The sequence below is a fragment of the Ictalurus punctatus genome, chromosome 18 (assembly GCF_001660625.3).
Source record: "Ictalurus punctatus breed USDA103 chromosome 18, Coco_2.0, whole genome shotgun sequence".
Lineage (NCBI taxonomy): Eukaryota > Metazoa > Chordata > Actinopteri > Siluriformes > Ictaluridae > Ictalurus > Ictalurus punctatus.
This window is the reverse complement of record NC_030433.2, coordinates 8,556,852-8,571,737: the sequence shown is the minus strand read 5'-3', so window position 1 is coordinate 8,571,737 and position 14,886 is coordinate 8,556,852. Positions and strand designations below refer to the sequence as shown.

Sequence of the window (14,886 nt, the reverse complement as noted above, 5' to 3'; positions counted from 1 at the left end):
TAACATGAGTGTAACAGGAACTAACTAATTTCACAGAACATTAAATGTAACTGTACAGCTATACACAGGTAAAAAATAATAATAATTATGACATGTTGTTTATTAACAAATTAAATTTGGCAAATCGCTGTGGTATAAGAGGAATCAAACACTTCAGGAATGAACGTCTTATCATGCAACTAAGAAATCTGGTCATCCAGGCTATATTTATCAGCTGCAAACACCTTGTGACTTTTTGGAACTGACATTTTCTTTTTGTTGTTGTTGGAACAGAGACATCAAGCCTGATAACATCTTACTGGATGAACACGGTGAGTCGTGACACTAAAATACCTTACTGTATTTATAAAGCATTCACTTCATAATGTTAGATACAGCTTGGCTCGGTCCCTGTTCATCTCTCTCTCTCATGTCAGTGCTCATTTCAACGAGGCATAAAGATCATAAGAAATTTATCATCCAACTTCCTTTCCTTCAGCTTGTACATGCAGCAGATGTTTAGTCAGCGTTCCTTAACACAGCTATTAAAACGGTTAGTTCTTCCTCAGAGCATGGATTTTACTACGTCTTTCAACAATCATTTCCAAACCCTTATTCTTATTTTAGTCACACTATCACTACTTCTTTGCCTCTCCCCATGTTTATCCCCATTTCTCTTTAGTCGTTTAGTCGTTTAGTCGTTGCTGGTCCCCACCCTCCGTTATAACACCACAGCCATCAATCTTCTGACCATAGGGGGAACATTCAGCTGTCTGAGCCACTCAGGAGTCTCTCTCTCTCGCTCTCTCTCGCTATCTCTCTCTCGTGCTCTCTCTTTCAATTCAACCTCTTTCTCTCTGTTTTTTTCTCTCTCTGTAGTTTGTCCCTCAGGCTCTGAACTCTGAATCGGCCCTGCACACACATACACACACACACACACACACAGATATTTATATGGGTCTTACACTCTATCTCTCTCTCTCACTCTCTCTCTCTCTCTCTCTCTCTCTCTCACTCCGTCTCGCTCAGTCTCAGAGGCTTTATTTCCCCCCCACACTTACAAACCTGGCCTGATTTTTCGCATAAATCAGGGTCGCTCTAGTTCCTTCCCAAGGTGACTGGTTCTCCTTTTCTTCCCCCATTACGTGCTTTAGCCACTTTCAGCTCTTCTGCCCTGAAATAAATAAAAATAACACACATACAAATGACAAACGTGCTTATAAATGCTTATAAGCACATTCATTAATAAGGAGCGTGTTTATAACGTAGCGTATATACTGTACGTATATACGTATAAGCAGTATAACGTTCTAAAGCAGAAAAATAACCACAACAATTATTCATTTTAAAAGAATCCTATGGTGCAACAGACAAGCGTGTACAATATCGTTGGAAGAAAGCGCGTGTGTGTTGTGGGAGGATGTTTGTTACACCATGATGAAAACCATGACATCGGATTGGACAGTTATCATACAGCGAGATTATCATATTATTCCAGAGCTAATTCTAGCCACCTGCTGATGAAGGCTAAATGAGGAGTGGGTGAGCTTCTCCGTGAGTGTGTGTGTGTGTGTGTGTGTGTGTGTGTGTGTGTGTGTGTGTGTGTTTAACATTGCCCCTTGCGTCGTGTGTGTCTCTGTTCTCTCAGGTCACACTCATCTGACCGACTTCAACATCGCTGCTATCGTCAAAGACGATTTAAAAGCCACGTCCATCGCTGGAACAAAGCCATACATGGGTGAGAGATCCTACACCCACACACACACACTCACAGACACACACACACACACCCAAACACACACTCACTCACACTCTCACACACACACACACACACTCGCAGACACACACACACACACAAACACACACTCACAGATACACACACTCACACACACACACACACACACACACACAAACACACACTCACAGATACACACACTCACACACACACACACACACACTCGCAGACACACACACACACTCACACACACTCAGTCATATTGTGTCACGTTCACATGTAAAATGTAAAAGACATTTTAAACACAGATAAAGTTTCCTTCACAACACCAGTCACTGGGGTCCAGAAGTCTGAGAGCAGCACTAGTGCAAATGCTTCTATTTTGCTTTTTTTTGTAACTTAATACAACAATTTTCATTACAAATGATATTATTGACAACAACTGTGAACATGCTGTTACTATAGAAACGATAACATATTGGAACAGTTTTTTTCTGTTGCCATGAAAATCTTCTCAGTGGGAAACTCTAGGATGTCCAATCTATTACCAATCTAAAATTCAGATAGTGTGTCCCAGGCTTAAGACAACATTAAAAAAAAAAGAAGTAGATTTGATATCTAGATTGTTTATTTTGGCTCACTGTAATAGGCATAGTGTATCGATGTATTCTGCTGTATAGTATTGGAAACAGTCTAACAGGATTACAGGCGTAATTGACCTCGAGTCCAATCTCATAATGCCGAGTGATGGATGTGAGATTTGATCAGAGATGACAGAGAGAGAGTGTGTGAGAGAGAGAGAGATCAGGGCTGTGGTTTATTTTATGAATGAATACAAGCATTGGTCCTGAGCAGACATTAAAACAGAAATGGAGAAGAACTGAGCTGAACATATTTGCTTACAGTATAGCGTGTGTCAGATATTCGCTCAGACATTTCATGAGGTCTGATTTTACCTACACACACCTCCAGGTCTGTATAATGTGTTTGTTTGTTTTTTTTAAAAACCACTGTGATCCTGTGGATGGATGAGCTGGCATGGAGAGAACACTAACCTGATCTGACCTGACCTGACCGTACCGTGTCTCTCTTGTTTGTGTCATTGTGCAGCTCCAGAGCTTTTCCAGACGTTTGAGGGAACACATCCAGGTTACTCATTTGCAGTGGACTGGTGGTCTCTGGGTATAACAGCCTACGAGCTGCTACGTGGACAGGTGACGTGACGCACTTCCAGCAGATCCAGAATTAGTTAGAGCTTGTTTAGTATTACTACAGCGATCATTCTGAATATAATACTGTGGCGATGTGATAACGTAATCCTAGTTAGAGGTGTCCTGAATATGATGAATTAATCCTGAATATGTGAAGCTAGTCCTGAACATATCAAATTAGTCTTGAATATGATGAAATAATCCTGAATGAAATGAAGTAATAACCCAGATAGCAAAATTGCTGTAGCCCAGATCCGGCCCGCACTTGACACTTCCGGCCCACACATGCGGCCCCATACCATTGGATTGATGGCATGTGGGTGGTCCTCTCCTGTTTGCCAGATTTGGGCCACAAGCAAGCCATAGCAATGCCGCATGTGCCACATTTTATGCCAAATGTGGCCCACATTTGTTTTGTGATATTTGTACCATATTCACTATTTACCACATGGGGCACTTTAGGTTCCCATCCAGATTCACATTGCCATGAACACCACACATCTGCCTAAAACGACCCACTTGGGATTTGGGATATTTGGGCCATATTTGCTATTTTACATGTAGGCCACTTCAGGCTCATATCCATTTTGTCCAGGCCAAAAGAAGGCCAGCAGCAGTGCCTGATGTGGCCCAAATCGAGGTGCTACCTGGGAATGAATATGATGAGCTAATGCAGAATGTGACATCTTTATCCTTAATCTTCAATCCTTAACGAGTCTTCCAGTGTCACACCTTCATTAAAAACATAAGTATAGTCTGCTGAAATGACATATTATTATCACAGTAAAAGAACAATGACTATTTCATCACGTATTCAGTCTGTACAAGAGCTCCCAGATTATTTTTGTGATCCTCGCGGCCAAAAATGTTTGATTTCGCTGCGACGTTTTTCAAAATTTGCAATGCAACTTGTGGAGTGTTCTTTGTGTGCTTTTTTTGTGGAAAACTACTTGAATTGATGTAACTGTTTCGCACGCTCTTTCGCTGTGATGTTTGCTGGTAAATGAGGTGTTGTAGCTGTACTCGTGTTTGACGCACGGGAATCGAAGAGGGCACAAACACTATCTGCGGAAAATCTGCTATAATTTTGAAAATCTGCAAGTTTCCTTGATTTCGTGTTAATTTCTGCGATCGCACCATCCTGTAGGAACTGATGTATCAGCTAAATATGAATAAAATATATCATAGCATATGTGCACTCCTAACCCAGGGTTCATTTGTTGTCTGTATTAAAGTTAATACAGAAAAAATGCTTAACACACTCCACCTTTCTCACGCTGACGTATTTTCCAGAGGCCGTATATAATGCGCGCCAGCACGCCCACCGCAGAGATCCTGCAGTCCTTCCATAAAGTCCATCCCTGCTTCCCGGCCGCTTGGTCAGTAGAGATGAAGTCTCTGTTGAGGAAGGTAAAACCTGAAAGAAATAACGTGGTTTCATATGACTGATATTAAATGCAATAAGGTACAGAAGGAAATTTGTGTAGTGTTTGTTTAGTTTATGATGATTTAAGTTTCTTGTTTGTATTAATTTGACCTTGCTGTACTGTACAAGTCATGTTTAAAAAAAAAAAAAGAATTAATTTGTGCTTTAAAAAAATTAAATAAGTGTGCACTGTGTTTCAGCTGCTGTGTGTCGATGCACAGAAGCGCCTCTCGTCTCTCTCTGAGCTGAAGGACACGGAGTGTTTCTCCGACGTAAACTGGGACGCTGTGCTTAATAAACACGTCCCACCAGGCTTCATGCCTAATGTAAGTGTCTCATATATATTTAAAGTGCAATATATAAACGATTTTGTACTCCTATATGTATGTGTATGTATGTGTGCGTGTGTGTGTATATATATATATATATATATATATATATATATATATATATGTGTGTATATATATATATATATATATATATATATATATATATATATATAAAACTATCCTATATATACAGTATATTCAGTATTTCTGTATTCTTCCACTCATATAGTTATGATTTATACTTGAAGAGGTTTCCGAACAGATTTATTTTATACGATTCGAACATCATTACTTGTGTTCTTACTTATATGCCGGTAAGATGCTGATTTTCATTTCCTTTTTGTTTATTGTGAAAGGAAAGGGTTTTATTAGTATTGATAAATTCAAATATATTTCTTTAAATTGCCTGCAGTGTATGTACATAACAGATGGCCGTGAAAAAGTTCCATACAAAATAACAAGACTCTTTTCTCTCAGGTGCATGTACCTTCCAGCCGAGTTTTGTTTTTATAAATCGTAATCTTTTTTTATTACGGCCGTAGAGACGGAGACTAAACTGTGACCCTACGTTTGAGCTGGAAGAGATGATCCTGGAATCGAAGCCACTGCACAAGAAGAAGAAGAGATTAGCGAGGAAGACGAGGGATCAGGGCTCTGACGGATCTCCACAGGTACCTTTTCCTTTTCTGTTTGTTTCAGTTTTAGTAACTTCGCTTTAGAATGTCTCAGACTTTTTTTTATAAAGTTCTCCAAAGATTAAGGAGAGACTTTTACTTAGTCTTACTGATGGAGAAGCCTTGACGGTGTATAAAGAAAGAATCATGTCCTCTTATTCTTAAAACATTCCAGTAAGACAGTAAAACAAACCAGTCGCCATCTCACACAAACTCCTCCCCCTTACATAAATAAATAAATAAATAAATAAATAAATAAACAAACAAACAAACAAACAAACTCCAATAATTTTTCCTGAACCAAACGATGCTTGGAAAAAGGGAACAGTGTGTGGGAACACACAACACCAAAAACACATTAACGAACCATGTTGCTGCTAATATAGGATATGACACACCCCTGGGGCGAGGCATATATATCCTAGAGAGCATTTAAACAGATGAACATGATGTTGTGGCTAGTTATGAATCATCAAAATGTTCAAAAATCTTTTTTTTTTTTTTTTGACAGTGGCTAACTGTAAATATCTCCAAAACAGGCAAAATTGTGTAATTATAATTGTGAGAGCATACAGGGCTGGCAAAAACATTCAAATCTATAGAAATAAAATGACATTGCATTACAGTTTTGAAGATTATTGTAAGGTCTGTCCTGTCAGTTTGTAAATACATTTAATATAAATATGTCATGAGATCCACAATATCTCAATAACGCACAATAATTTGTCACAAAATCAAAATTACGTCGACGTCTCACCCAGCCCTGTGCTACACAGATTTATATACGCACTACAGTATATAACCTGGCTGTACTAATCTGCAGTGTGTGTGTGTGTGTGTGTGTGTGTCTCTGTGGGACATAAACATGCAGAGGTTAATTCAGTGCTCTTGCACATCAGCTATAATAATAAATGCAAGGTGATGACTGGACAAGCGCACGGCTTTATGAAGAGAGGGGAAGGTTTTGCTTCGTTGGTCTGATTCCTGTAATTGTGTGCTTGTGAAAACGCTAACACAGCTGAAGTGGCTGCGCAACACTCCGGCTGTAAAGAACCTGCTTCAAGGTGACTCATGCAGCTAATGAGCGCTGTGTGCGAGGAAAACTCGTCTTACCTACCATCATTACCGTTTATTACTGTTTATACACACACACAGCGGTTTATAATAAACCATTGCATTTGTACTATGCAAACATAAATACATACATCATTAAAATAAACAAGAATAAACAACTAAAACTTTCGTTAAAACTGTCGGGTGAACTGACATCATGATGACGCACTCTCTTGCTTCCTAAAATAAGGATTCACTTCAAAAAATTACGTCTTATTGAAAATATGCTCAGTATAGTCACATTTATATAGTATTTATTATTATAAGATTACAATATACCAAATATAAAATTAGCAAACTTATTTCTAGCCACATTTGACTCATTTTAAGCTTCATTTTTAAGAGTTCTAATTTTACGCATTTATTTCCAGAAAGAAGCAAAATGATCTGCCAACAGAACAAGAACATGTAAAGCTTGAACTAAGCAAAAACATAAAAACAAGCGGAATAATCTGATTTATGATTAATAATTATTTGACTTTTAATTATACTTTTAATGGGATTTTACTGAACTGTACTCTAGTGTATATCTCTCTCTGTCTTGTATATACAGGATATAGTGAATTAAATGTTTGAAATAAACTCATTCATCTGTGCCATGGATTCCTAGCATCAGCCGTTTAGGATTGTTTATCAACCTCAGTGACATAAGGGAAGTCAGATTTTTGTGTATTTTCCTACAAATGAAATATGTCGTTTCAATTTACGTTTGTTTTAAGTTTCTCTGTAAACCTGAGGGACGTGTACGGCGAATGCTCCACTGATAATAAAAAGATTAATAAAATAATCATGATTTTTTTGGCAAACGACTGCTGTAATCTGTCACACATCGTGACGAAGTAGAGGTAAGGCGGCTGCAAGTGCAGGATAACAGTTGTTTATTTAAAGAGACAGGCAGGCAGACAAATCCTAAACGTGATCCAAAACGTAATCCATAAACATGCAAGAGGTCAGGCGATTGGCAAACAGGCATACACGGGGCAAGGCAGGAATCTAGGTCGATAAACAAAACACGACACGAACTAAGGCGAGGGACTGGAAGCGGATAATCCAGCGCGAACTCGGCTATGGCTTCGGCTATGGCTTCGGCTATGGCTTCGGCTATGGCTTCGGCTATGGCTTCGGCTATGGCTTCGGCTATGGCTTCGGCTATGGCTTCGGCTATGGCTTCGGCTATGGCTTCGGCTATGGCTTCGGCTATGGCTTCGGCTATGGCTTCGGCTATGGCTTCGGCTATGGCTTCGGCTATGGCTTCGGCTATGGCTTCGGCTATGGCTTCGGCTATGGCTTCGGCTATGGCTATGCATTTACTTACTATTTACGACTTCTCAATCTTCCGCGTTGTGTGCTGGGAAGCGCGCGGTATATATGCGGACATGATTAGCGTGTAAACTGCTATCAGCTGGGAGCAATACAGACCCACGTGAATTCCCAGCCAATGACGGAACAGGGAGGAGACATGACAAACATAAACAAAACACACGTGTCCCAATGTCACTACGGTCGACAGCGGAAAAGCAGGTGCTCGCGCATTTGCGCTTAGAGCACGCTGCTTCAAGGGGGAATCGTGACATAATCTAAGTGTGAACAGGAACTTGTTTAATGGACATTCCACAGTCTCATATCAAAAGTATGATGTTTTTATTTTAAATAAAATAAATATAATATAAAATAAAATATAGTAATTGCTATCAAACTGCTGTGGTATAAGAGGAATAAAACACTTGGGCACGTCCTGTTAATGTGAAAATAATAAATTCTGCGTCATCAAACCACTCCGCTGCATATTAGTATGAAATCTCTCTCTTTCTCACTCTTGTGTTCCCTCTGTCAACCTCTTCTTCTCTTTTCTTCACTTGTTTCTCTGCGGTCTCCCTCGTCTCCTGTCCCTCAGCCCCCTGCAGTCCGGTCTGTAATGTATATGGCATTGGCTCAATTAAATCACAGATAACACGGCGAGCGGAACCCGAGCGCTTTCTGCCCTAGCCAAATAAATCACGCCATTTCTTATCATGCTCTTTCCTTCTTTCTTATCGTCTCTCTCTCTCTTTATCGTTCTTCTCTCTCTCTCTCTTTCTCTCTCTCTCTCTGCATCTCTGTGTGCATTTGTTTTTCTTCCTTAATGAGAGCTTGATTAAATTAGAGGTAACACGGCGGAAAATCATTCCATATATAACAGATATAATATAATAGATAAATAAATAAAGCACTACCAACACACTATACATTCAGTAAATAAGAAGATAATAAAAAGTAATGGAGTGAATGTAATATATGTTTCTCTGAGTGTGCGATAAAACAGTTTGTTAAGGCCTGGATGTGGAATATATTCTGTTCAAGTACTTATAAATTAGCACAGGTTAGCACTGTAAACAAAGCATGTTTTGTGTGTTTTTCGTACTGTACTCACCTCCCCAACAGGGTTTTAGACTGACAGTACTCTTAGTGAACCAGAATCAGAACCAGTATATTATGAAACGGGAGCAGAGGCAGAAGCAATCGCAGATCAACATCTTTATTTACGAACAGAAATCAAGACACATAAAACATAAAACGAGCGCCCTCCTCCAGCGGCGTTCCTGGGTCCCTGTGTGATCTGTCTCTTGATGCATCAGAAAAGAGGACGGCCTCCGCCGGGCAGCAGACAGGCGGAGCACCACCCCCAGCAGGACTGAAGCTTGGGGCGCACTCCTCAGCGGGTTTGGAATGCTGGGCGACGTCCTCATCGGGACTGGAATGCTGGGCGATGTCCTCAGTGGGACTGGAGCTCGGAGGGAGAACCTCAGTGGGGCTGGAGCTCGGGGGGACAACCTCAGCGGGCCTGGAGCTCGGAGGGACGTGCTCAGTGGGGCTGGACAGCAGGACAGCTTCCGCAGCGGGGCAGGACAGTGGGACAGCCTCCTCGGCAGGGCAGGACAGTGGGACAGCTTCCTCGGCAGGACAGGACAGCGGGACAGCTTCCCCGGCGGGACAGGACAGCAGGGCAGCTTTCTTGGTGGGGACTCAGCGGGACTGGAACACTGGGCTATGTCCTCAGTGGGACTCGTCCTCGGCGGGGCAGGACAGCGGGACAGCCTCCTCGGCAGGGCAGGGCAGTGGGACAGCTTCCTCGGCAGGGCAGGACAGCGGGACAGCTTCCACGGCAGGGAAGGACAGCGGGACAGCTTCCTTGGCAGGACAGAACAGCGGGACAGCTTCCTCGGCGGGACAGGACAGCAGGGCAGCTTTCTTGGTGGCAGAGACCTCCCGGCGGGTCTCCAGCTGGAGCTCTGAGGTCGCCCTGTTGACCTCAGGCGGAGGCTCCGAGGTCACCACGTTAACCTAGGGCTGGGACTCCAGGGCTGCGACCTCCTGCTGCTTGCATTGCGCAGTGTAGTCCCCCGGCAGTGGGAATTCCCAGTAATTCGGGTAGCTCTGCTGCCTGCATAGCGTAGGGTTGTCCCCCGGCAGCGGGAAGCCACAGTAATTCATGTAGCTCGGCTCCCTGCGTAGCACAGCATAGTCCTCCGGCACCGGGGGCAGGGGAAACTGCATCGGGGGCGACCTGGCGCATGGCCCAGCTTGCGGCCGAGTCGCTATTTGATCCAGAAGGCGCCAGTCTCAGCTATGCATTCGGATAGCAAGTTACTCGATTCCCATGCATGGGAGCAGTGGCAGAAGCAAGCGCAGATCAACGTCTTTATTTACGAACAGAAATTAAGACACATAAAACGCCATCTATACTGGACAGGATACTCGAGGTTACAAAGCAACACGAGGGTTTTAAATACCAAACATAATCAAGCTAGAGCACAAACAGCTGGGATCAGTAACGACACACCCTCGAACATCAATCAATGCTTAAACAGGAAGAGAACAAAAACCAAAACAAAGGCACTTGTCTGTAGGCTACAGTTCAATCTCATGCAGCCGCGCTCTCTGCAGCCTTCAGTGCATATCGATGCCGAGCGCCATCTGCTGGCGGGAGCATGACACAGTATTTATTGATAGAAACGACAAAGCACGTATTGCTCTGGATAAGGATGTCTGCCAAATGCTGTAAATGTAAATGTAATTTTGTACATTTCGTTAATTGTCCATAACAACCAGTTCCAGCTTAAAATACGTTATATTACTAATCAGGAAAATTGATGTTTGTGTTGTTGTGTTTGTGCAGAACGGTCAGCTCCAGCAGCGCCTCGACTGCGTACAACGAGACTTCCTCGTCTTCAACAGAGAGAAGTGAGAAACATTTACAATATTCACACAGTTGGTTCTCGGATGTTTTCAAACAACAGCATGTACAGTACTGTGTGTAGTGCTCTATATATTAGAGTAGTACACTATATGTATCCATATTCGTATCCGTATCCGTATCTGTATCTGTGCCTATATCCATATCCGTATCCGTATCTAAAATCGTAAATGCGCTTATATAGCTCTGCACTTACATAGCGCTTTTTTTTAACTTTAGCAGTTCTACAAAGCACTTTACACTGGTTCTCATTCACCCATTCACACACACTCACACACCAATGGTAGCAGAGCTGCTATGCAAGGCACTAGCTTGCCACTTGGGTCTTGCCCAAGGACACTTCGGCAACCCTACATTTAGTGGACAACCCGCGCTACCAACTGAGCCACAGCCGCCCTATCTGTACCTGTATCCGTATCCCTATCTCTATCCGTATTTGTGCCCGTGTCTGTTTCCATATCAGTATCCTTATCCGTATTTGTGTCCGTGTCTGTATCCGTATCCCTATCCGTATGTGTGTCCGTATCCATATCTGTATCCCTATCTGTATTTGTGCCTGTATCCGTATCCGTATTTGTGTCCGTATCCATATCCGTATCCCTATCAGTATTTGTGTCCGTAGCCCTATCCATATTTGTGTCCGTATCCGTACCCCATCCGTATTTGTGTGCGTATCCCTATCCCTATCTCTGTTTGTGTCTGTATCTATATCCATATCCCTATCTGTATTTGTGTCTGTATCTGTATCCATATCCCTATCTGTATTTGTGTCTGTATCTGTATCCATATCCCTATCTGTATTTGTGTCTGTATCCATATCCCTATCTGTATTTGTGTCCGTATCCATAGCCGTATCCTTATCCGTATTTGTGCCTGTATCTAGATCCGTATCCATATCCATATCCATATCCATATCCCTATCCGTATTTGTGTCCCTATCCATATCCGTATCCCTATCTGTGTTTGTGTCCGTATCTGTATCCGTATCCCTATCCGTATTATTGTCCATATCTGGATCCGTATGCGTATTTGTGTCCGTATCTGTATCCGTATCTGTATCCCTATCCGTATTCTTACCTGTGTACGTATCCACTTGTAAATCATCACTCAGTAAATGTTATTTCCATGTACTTTTTCATGACTTCCTTTGTTCCACTGAATCAATCACTCTATGTTTTCAAGGCGCTAGCGGAGATAGATGGCTGGAGAAATGTGTCTGTTTTCTCTGTTGAACTCGTACGCTTGTGCAGCGTCACAACAGTGAAAAAGACTAAAATAGCATGTACCCTCTTCATTTACTTGTGGCTTGACTAACCACGACTCTTCGTAACATTTCTAAAATGTAGTAGCACACAAAATCTGTATTCAGACTTAGATTTCCAAAATGTACATTTGTCAAATGAATGAATAACGCAAAGATTTGAGTTTCTCTAATAGCCATATTTGATCACAACCCTACTTTGGTTCAGTCTGAATAATGTATTCATATTTATACTCCATTTATCCATTCTGAGTGTGTGCCTTTATTATCGTGCTGTCACCACGTGATTGCTCTTTTAATTTTGTACAGGTTGAGGAAGGCCAACGTAGACACGGACTCGAGCAACATGAACCTGAAAGAGGAGAGCCGAGCCCTCGAGGACGGACAGAACAACAACGTCACCAGTGCAGCGAGTTTATCGAGTTAGAGCTTTAAATTGTTAAATTAAAAAAAAAACCTTCAAAGGGAAGGAAGCTCATCAACTCAATCAGCTCAGGCTTAGTGAGAGAGAGAGAGCACCAGGAGCAGCCAGTGGACAATGTTTTTACGAACAGATAAACTGAGTCAGTTTCTCCTTTAACTGAGGAATCGAGGAGCTTAAGATCATCTCTGAGACGCAGGGAGGTGTAAAGAACGCAGCTCAGAAAGCAATCGCTCCTGCTTAGTATTTTCTCTTCTGTTTATTTTCATTCCTTTGAAAACAAAGCACTCTCGTGAATGTAGATGAGGAAGAGTTGTTGCTGATGTAACGTGTGTGTAAAGTTCTGATTGGTTAAGAGTAGCATGAGGGGCGGAGTTAGACGTAACTTAATTCAAACACATATCGAACACAGAAACATATGCTCTCACTTGGATGTAGATTTTACAAAAGGTCTGGGGAAAAAAGAAAAACCACATCGAGACCCAGCTGAGAAGTTTGTGTCTTTTTATCTCCTGTAAACTCCCAACTTTGCTTTTGTTTGAGCTTTATGTGAGTTTCTATTCTGATGAGTGGCCTTACACTTCACGCTTTATGCAAGTTGGGTCTGAAAGTCTGCGAGCACCAGCAACTGCTTTCATTTCATCAGTTATCAAACACTAATATAGCTTTAAATCAACTCAGCAGCATGAATTTAACATCTGTCTTCCAGTAGCGTGCGTTCTGATAGTGTATTAAGCGAGGCAAGATCGGGTGTTAGTTGTTATTCGGGTGTTAAAGCACGATACTGGACGTTGTGCGATACTGTCTGAAAGAAATAAACGGCCTCAGAAACATAAAGGAAGCAGGAGAGTTATTGTGACATTCAGCACCACACATCAGGCTGGATTTATTCCACCGGATACTAAATCATTCACAAGAGAATTTATAAAAGATAATATCCAAATATTCCTAAAAATCCAGTTCTGTGGGAAATACATTCGTATCCTACATTTTGCTGCTCGATTGATGTGATCTTCGATTAATTAGTTTCAAATCACATCTAATAATGAAATTATACAAAGACTTGCCATTTTATTAGGTGCAAAAAACAGCATCTTAATACTTGTTAATAAATCTTGAATATAATCAAACGTATATAAAATTTTTCTATTATCAGGTTACAATAAACCACATTAACATTACTAAGCCTGTTTCTAGATACTTCTACTCCTTTGAAGCTTGAATTTGTTTTATTTTTTTATCGGCAGATCATTTTGCTTGTATTAAGTGTTCATTTCAACAACAAAGCAAATGATCTGCCAACAGAATTGGACGATTTTAAGCTTGAAATGAGTAAAAAAATGTTTGGAAGTAGGCTCGCTATATAATAATTATCTCATAATGAGAAATATTCGAGAATTTTTTTGCAGTGAGTTAGTTAGTGCATGTGTCTTTGGTAGAGGACGAGCTGCAGTGGCTGAGCTGTGCCACTGGAATATTTTACGCATACCGTGCTTAGGAGGCACTCTTTCACCATTCAGATGCCATTTTGTAATGTTCAGCTCTTTTATGGAGTTTTGTGGGTTAAATCAGCTGTGACGTGAATGCACTTGGTCCATTATGTCTGATTGGAATTAATCAGCATTTCTGGTTCGTTTTGGAAAACACCTTTACACGTAATTTACTAAAGGGTTGTTACATGAGGTCCGATGTTATCGTGGACACTTCAGATAATCTAGGTTGTAAAGATATCTGTATTTCATCGTTCCATCCAGAAGAGACCAGAAGTGTGTGTATGTGCAACTGTGAAATGTTGTTGGTTTAGTGTTTGATTTCTGATGAAAAATAAAGATCTTGTTGATGCGCGCAGACTTTTAGCCCTGACTGTGTATTTGCCTTAGCTCAATTCCAAATTCACTTTAGAGAAGAGCTTTAGCTTTATGGATCCTTTGCTTATAGGTGACGCTTTGCTAACCGCCGTCCTGCGTTCTAGTGCTGGTTTTCACACGCCTTCTTTCACTTCTTTGACACGATAACACACGAGTGCACACTCATGCAAGGAGTTAGGTAAGTTATGTGCGAGCAGGAACAACTTTGGCAGTGAGGACAATGCAGCTGAAGAGATGTACACACTCTATAGGTTTAGTATTAGTAACTGCGCTTACTATCGCGAAAGAGGAAGTGGATGAGGGTGTGTTAGACGGTGTGTTGGACCACAGCTCATAGTGTAAGAGAAGCGGCTTTGGATATGAAATGCTAACTGCACTCGTATCTTTTCATTTCAGGAAGCACAAAAAAGGGAAAATTCACCGGCGCTTTGTTTTAATTTATTAAAAGTCGTTCACTGTTTCTTTACTGTGATGTATTTGTGTTTGTTGGGTATTTAAACTGAGCGAGAAAATGTGTGTTTACACGAGATAAAATGTCGACTATGGATGAAAATGTGAGAGTTTTGCCATAGAACATTTTTATCTTTTTAATAAACTTTTTTGACAACTCAGATCGTTCCAAGCGTTTGTATTCC

The 14,886-nt window shown here is 41.4% G+C and overlaps 1 protein-coding gene and 1 long non-coding RNA gene across 3 annotated transcripts in view; one reads left to right on the top strand and one right to left on the bottom strand.

The window, feature by feature from the left end:
* stk32a (serine/threonine kinase 32A) overlaps nucleotides 1-14,862 on the top strand; it is a 35,845-nt gene extending 20,983 nt beyond the window's left edge. Inside the window, exons 5-12 of one of the 2 annotated variants that reach the window (XM_017491829.3) lie at nucleotides 274-311; nucleotides 1,628-1,717; nucleotides 2,825-2,928; nucleotides 4,219-4,335; nucleotides 4,552-4,677; nucleotides 5,223-5,351; nucleotides 10,624-10,688; nucleotides 12,272-14,862. In XM_017491829.3, the coding sequence (XP_017347318.1) occupies nucleotides 274-311; nucleotides 1,628-1,717; nucleotides 2,825-2,928; nucleotides 4,219-4,335; nucleotides 4,552-4,677; nucleotides 5,223-5,351; nucleotides 10,624-10,688; nucleotides 12,272-12,389 (787 nt within the window). In that variant the 3' untranslated portion in view covers nucleotides 12,390-14,862. Of the gene's footprint in view, nucleotides 1-273; nucleotides 312-1,627; nucleotides 1,718-2,824; nucleotides 2,929-4,218; nucleotides 4,336-4,551; nucleotides 4,678-5,222; nucleotides 5,352-8,888; nucleotides 9,160-10,623; nucleotides 10,689-12,271 lie in introns of those variants that run through there. The other variant, XM_017491831.3, reaches the window with a different exon arrangement.
* On the bottom strand, nucleotides 132-8,062 carry LOC108278445 (uncharacterized). Its single transcript, XR_008398322.1, has 4 exons — nucleotides 7,783-8,062; nucleotides 4,193-4,342; nucleotides 1,045-1,153; nucleotides 132-891 (listed from the first exon to the last, which is right to left on the bottom strand). It is a non-coding gene; the product is annotated as an uncharacterized LOC108278445 (long non-coding RNA).
* Nucleotides 14,863-14,886: the final 24 nt, after the last annotated feature.